At 35.5% G+C, this 6,425-nt stretch overlaps 1 protein-coding gene across 1 annotated transcript; it reads left to right on the forward strand.

The window, feature by feature from the left end:
- Positions 1–2,166: 2,166 nt before the first annotated feature.
- Positions 2,167–5,614, forward strand: LOC118736410 (antigen 5 like allergen Cul n 1-like). Its single transcript, XM_036466504.1, has 3 exons — positions 2,167–2,316; positions 2,395–2,792; positions 5,314–5,614. Exons 1-3 carry the CDS (start codon positions 2,167–2,169, stop codon positions 5,585–5,587), a joined length of 822 nt encoding a protein of 273 aa, XP_036322397.1. The 3' UTR covers positions 5,588–5,614.
- Positions 5,615–6,425: the final 811 nt, after the last annotated feature.

The following is a 6,425-nucleotide window of genomic DNA, read 5'->3' on the forward strand; positions in this document are numbered from 1 at the left end:
TCGTTTGTTTTTTTTTTTGTATTTAATTTATTAATTTTTTTAGCTAGTAGCGGGCGGGAGCGTGTTAAGGGTAAGTTACAGTCATGAATCAATTGGTTCAAGTTGAAAAACTACCGTTACCCAAAGGATTGATACACAATTAACGTCCGGTTATTAAAACTTTAGTTTTTGCCTTCCTTTGGCGATTCTGCTGAACCGATTTCGGCCTGTTTCAATGCTTCGCCTTTACGCTTGTCAACACTCTGGCCCTCTGAACTTAGCTAACTGGAAATCACAGGACACTCGGTCATCAAATTAGCTTTGTGATCTTTCACTGAAGGCTGACTAAGCATTGTGGCTATTCACTGACTGGAGAGTCTCGTTTAGGTAAAAGAAGCGACTCCTGTCGGATGTTTAAGAAGCTCGGGACTTTCATTTCAAGGTCGTTGCAGACTAATTGCTTGTGTGCATAATTGATTGCATGAGGGCCGGAGAAAAAAGGGTCGTCCGACCGAGCAAAGACACGCTCTACCCAGATAAAGTTTGAAAAGCTCAGCAGGTCGCTCGGTATATGAAGCACTACGTTTGCGGCGGGCTTTGTGAAGGGCGATCAGCCAGGCTGATACTGGGCAAGGGACGTCTGACACTTCGCTCAGGTCCTGAATATAAATAGAGGAAAGGAGTTTGTACTGGAATTTTCTGTTATACCATGTCCCCACCGGAGCTAACCACGTAGTTATGGCTATTGAGTTGGTTATCCCGATAACCCACTTGATTTAGCGTAGTTTCGCCAATATAAAAATGACAGCACTTAACCATTTCACTGAGACGGTTAAAAGCTAACCAACTCGAAACCACGTCGAAAGTCTGATACAACCCTGTGTTTGCCCGCCATCTGTGGGTCATTAGCGTTAAAATGTAAAGAATTCGTTCCCTACTAGTGTTTGGACTCAACTAAGATCAGATAAGATTTACTGCGGTTTTTGAAGAAATTGAAATCTACTCCTCTACTCCGCTTGACTTCAAATGTATTCCATTTTTTTCATTCATGTTATGCCCCTCTAGGGGCCGTTTTTTGAGTGTTCACCACCGGTTTCAGTAAAAAAATTGAAAGTTAGCCAAATCTCAATGTTAAAAAGTAACTCTTTCATAGCAATGCGTCAATAAAGTAACTTCGTTATTTTTCGATGTACGGCTGTACAAATTGGCGGATGCAGAACTTTACTTAAGTATATGTAGATTATATAAAGTAGAAAAGGTTTTCTTTTTAAAAAATTAAGTGTTAAATACGTTCTACTTTATAGAAAATGCTAAAAATTACCTAAATATGTAACATATTATCTTTACATTACTTCGCGTTCTTACTTTGCATGAATAGAAAATATTTTAGTCAAGCAATTAACGTCAGAAACAAAAATAAAAAATTCAATCCAGAACGGAAAATTGGTTTTTGCTCCGATTTTTGCAGCGATTTAGTTCTGAATCGAGTTTTGCAGGTCCGAACACTGTTCTCTACATTTGTACTGTTTTATAAACTTCAAACCGCAGTGTGGACAGCAATAGTTAGTGATGTGGTTAAGTTCGGTTTGAGATGGTTAACTTTTTGGTGGGGACATGTTATTAGGGTAACTTTGGATTTGGGTTGGCTGGGCGTTCAAATAAGCCAAACGTCGTTTCCAGGCGTCAAAGCGTGAAGGTACTATATTCTATGTATGTTCAGAAGCCGAATTGACAAAAGCCAATAATTAAGAGTTGACGGTGGGTTTCAGTCCTTCACATGCTCAACAAAACCTTATAAGACGAAGTACGCAGGATCTCCTATGAATTGGTTCGAGCAATTTTCTGCCATGCTCCTCCCTGTCATACTTAAATAGCTTCGCTGGCAAACGGTCAGCCCCTATACGTTTGTTTTCCTTGAAAATCTCGTTTGCTATTTACACCTGGCTAGGTGATAGGACATCCACACCATGTAATGATTAAGGATTCGAGAACTTTATCGTCCTCCATTACTTTGTTGTTTGTATCATGGACATCAATCGCTAGTTCAAAGTTATCAAAGTCACTCTGAAATATTTACTTAAAAAAAAAATATGATCATTTTATCATTTCCACTTACAACAAGCAGTGAATTTCAGTCATATTTTGTAGGCTTATCCTGTAGTTTTTGCATTCCAGAGTTTTGTGGAAATGTCGCTTTCAAGCTACCGTGATTTGTTGTTACTTTTTCTGGCACTGCGCTTAGCTGATACCAACGCTTACTATTATTGTGGTGAGGCGATACAAAAGGAGCTTTGTGGAAGAAATCCGCAACATATTATTTGTCATCCCGAAACTGTGGCAAGTAACTGTAGTATTTCTATATCCACTTAACAAAACCTCAGCAAAAATACTGATCGATTCCTTTCTAATCTCTAGCCCATTGACGGCACACTTTTAGCTCTTGCACCTTTAACGAACAAAATAAAACGACTATTTGTAGATAGCCACAATGAGCTCCGCAACAAATTGGCTGGCGGTGAGCAGGTATTCAAAGGCGGCGGTAAATTCCCTATCGCCAGCCGTATGCGAGAAGTGCTGTGGGATGATGAATTGGCATACATAGCTGGGCAGCATGCTTCACGTTGCCACATGATGCACGATAAATGTCGCTCCACGAAACGGTTTCCAGGCGCTGGACAAAATTTGTACATAATAGCTGGCCGAAAAAAATTCAGTAATATGTCTCAAGAGGCACTAAGTTCTGTGGAGGCTTGGTGGAGCGAAGCTGAATTGGTGGACGATGGAAATTTAATGGTGGAAAAGTTCCCAGAAGGGTGAGTGCAAGAAAAAGGCACACATAAAGTTAAGTACATGTATTAGTGAATTTCAGGTATAGCTTTGGGTTTATTATCTTGTCTTTTAAATCACACAAATAAGAATTTAGGTAGTCGTAGGATTTGTATGACCCAAGTTTAAAATCTTATCCTTAAAACGAAACATATTGCTATAAATGATTTAATTACTTTATATGTATGTATGTATATATGCATATACAGGTATAAACAAAATTATTGGAACAGAAAATTTTTCTATATACATAAATATAAAATCTCTAAACTTTGTGCAGAACTCAAGAAAATGCAATAAATTTGCATACCAAAACCAACTTTCTATACAGATTTTCTAGAAAATTTCGAAATATGCAGTTTGATAGCCCATTCAATTTTAGTATAACAAATTACAAGTTTGAAGCTGCTAGAAAATCTCCATGATTTTTGACAATTCTTTTACGCAGTTTATTGCATACAAAGTATCTAAATATGTTCGATTTTTTTTTGGAAAGAAAATATCTAACACCGTTCGAAAAAAATGAAATGGGCTAGAACTGCGTACTTAGCATTTTTCTAGAAAATTTGAATAGAAAGTTGCAAATTGGAATGCAAATTTATTGCAATTTTTCTTAGTTTAGCATAAAGTTTAGAGATTTTATTATTATACTAGATCGCCCTCACCCGCTACCCTGAGTATGAAATTTCTACGTGCTTTATTGAGTAAAATTTATTTCAAGAAAACTCAATTAAAAAAGAGGAGGTCTAAAATTTGTTTAACCATCTTCAAAATATTTTCAAACAAAAACTTTCTTTGTCATACTTTTTCAATTAACGTATCCCCTGAACTGAATTTGAGATTTTAAACAGATGGAAACCTTCTCCATGTAATATTGAAATGAAGCCCTTGAAAACCCATTTCGATTGATGCCCATATTATAATAAATCAATTAAAATATTGAATAGTTTGAATTTAACCTTTTAAAAAGATGGCTACCTACGTGATACATATTGTGATACATATTCAAAACCATTTTGATTCATACCAATCTTCTATACTAATATATATTTTGAAGCCGTTTTTTATGTGTTCGCAAAACTCGAAAACGGCCGCACCGATTTTCTTGAAATTTCAGACACCTGGCCCAGATGCCCCAAGGATGGTTATAGGCTAAACAAAATTTCGACATATAAAGGGAGCGTGGCACCTCCCATACAAACCGATTTTTTCATATTGCATATCTCTGTAAGTGTTCATGGTAAAATACTGGAACTTGGTCCGGCGATATATGAAATCAATCTTATACTCATGGAGAAAAATGGGCTCTTTGGAAAGAGGGCGTGGCACCGTACAAACATATACATATAATTCTTTTGTATGTGTGTTTGTGAGTGAAATCCTCCTAAATGCCCCGAACGATTTAAATAAAGTTTTTTGTGTGCTTTTGAGTGGCTCTCAGGATATTGTAGTTTCACAATTTCACTTTGCAGTTGGCGCTGGAGTTAAGTTATTACTAAAAATCTTATTTATGATCCACTTTGGCAAATCGCCAAGTTAGAAAAAGTGCCGTGAATAACAGATTAAATCGATCTGCTGCACCACTGAGTATATCGAACTCTTGTGTGTTATGATTGGCCCAATGGATGTGTTTTTCCAGTATTATTATGTGTTGAAGCTTCATTCGGAGACACCAGGGTTGAGTTGTGCAGGGGTAAATCTCAAATCACCACCGACAAATCAACCGCGAGGACCATTGCGCGCCTTTTACTGTAATACTTAATTTAAAATAATTTAATTTAATTTTTAAAAAGGTGGCAACCCTTGTGAAAGACTTAAAGATTATTCAAAACTTTCAAACTATTGATTTCTTAACAATATTTCGTTAGGCAACCATCTTTTAATTATTCAGATAGCTTGCGTATAATTAATTTAAACTTGACTTTTCCAACAGGTGGCAACCATTTTCAAAATTTATTCAAACTAAAGCTTTTTTAAGCCTCTTGACATCCATTTTATAATATAATTTTGAAATGAATAACTCCCTTAATTGCAGTTGAATTTGATTTTTTTAAAAGGTGGCAGCCCTCATCCCTGAGTAAATAATGATTTTATATATCTCCACACAAACTTCCAATAATATATCCAAAATATTTCCTGAGTAATGCAGTATGAAAAATTCCATTTGTATGGGAGGTGCCACGCCCCCATTGTCTAATCGTGATTAAATTTATCCTTTATTTTAAGTTGGGATAAATGACAGCAGTGTACAATGATGTAGAATGACAATTTCATGATGATCGGTTGATTAGTTAAAGCGTGAAAGCGTAGCAAACAAACAAACTTACTTTCGGATTTATAATATTAGTAAGGATTTTTTTTGTGTATGTATGTACACAATTTTTATAAAGAATGATCGAGAATAAATTAGAATATAAAACTTTGCATAGATACATACAAAAATTGCGAAAAATTCTCGGTGCCAATAGTTTTGTCCGACACTGTATATATATTTTTATTTAATTTCAGCGCTGCAAACTGGCATGACATTGGTCATTTCTCGGCAATGGCAAATGAACGTGCCGCCTTCGTGGGCTGTGGTATAGCATTATGTGAAAAATGCTCTGGTGACAATTATTGTGTGGAAATTAGCTGTGATTACTCTGAAACCAATATAGCAGGCACCTTTATGTACAAGAAAGGAGATTCGCCAGCATCGGAGTGCGATTTCTATGAAAGTACACCGAGTGCCAAATATCCAAATCTTTGTATAAATACTGGGAAATTTTTCAATGGTGTTTAGTAAAATTAAATACTGGCGGTTTACCAACAATTTAAATGAACAAGTAATTTTTAGCACAAAAAAAACCGACTTAAAAAAAAAATATATATATATATCTATATATTTCATGATTCAATGATCGGATCTAAACCAAACTAGTATGGGACCACCTCTGAGACACTACCTTTCCGAATTATCGAAATCGGTTGACGTGGTCCAAAGTTATGCGGTAACATACATAAAAAAAATAAAAAATTTATTAATAAAAAAAAAAAATATTCCGACGAACTGATAACCTCCTCGTCAAAGCTGGATTGTTTCTTTTTTTTTGTAATTTGTACCACATAAACACGACACACGATTTCTGTCAGACGACTAACATGCCGATTAAGAAGAAGAAGTGAAACTACCTTCTAAAAGTCATTTGAGGGATTCACAACGGAGTCGTAAGTGTTGTATTGTTGTGTGTCGTAAACTCTAAAAGCTAAACTCTAAATGTTTAGAGAACTTGAAACGACAACCAACTATTTTTTAAAACTGCAAAAATTCATAATATGACTTTGATGATACTTTGCGAACCCCCTTAATAAATTTCTTAGGCATTTGAAGTTTACACAAGTCGGAGGAGAAGCTCGGCCAAACACTAAGATATGTGTAAGCGCCAATCTATTATTATATTAATTGAATTCGACTTTGCTCTCATAAGAATCATCCTATAATGTCAAATTGAAAAACAAAGCATATATATATATATATATATATATATATATTTTTAAACGTTTGTTTATATTTTTTGAACTTTAGTACCTTAAAGGAGAGCCTTCTGAGTGGTTAATCACCTTGCAGGCAGCAGAGTAAT

The sequence above is a fragment of the Rhagoletis pomonella genome, unplaced genomic scaffold, assembly GCF_013731165.1.
Source record: "Rhagoletis pomonella isolate Grant_MI unplaced genomic scaffold, Rhpom_1.0 Rhpom_scaffold_00003, whole genome shotgun sequence".
Classification (NCBI taxonomy): domain Eukaryota; kingdom Metazoa; phylum Arthropoda; class Insecta; order Diptera; family Tephritidae; genus Rhagoletis; species Rhagoletis pomonella.

What these genes read in the sequence shown, in the direction of transcription:
- LOC118736410 (XM_036466504.1), top strand. Translation starts at nt 2,167, where the DNA reads ATGTCGCTTTCAAGCTACCGTGATTTGTTGTTACTTTTTCTGGCACTG. An exon ending in TTTGTCATCCCGAAACTGTG is followed by an intron (nt 2,317 to 2,394) that starts GCAAGTAACTGT and finishes TCTAATCTCTAG; the next exon opens with CCCATTGACGGCACACTTTT. An exon ending in GTGGAAAAGTTCCCAGAAGG is followed by an intron (nt 2,793 to 5,313) that starts GTGAGTGCAAGA and finishes ATTTAATTTCAG; the next exon opens with CGCTGCAAACTGGCATGACA.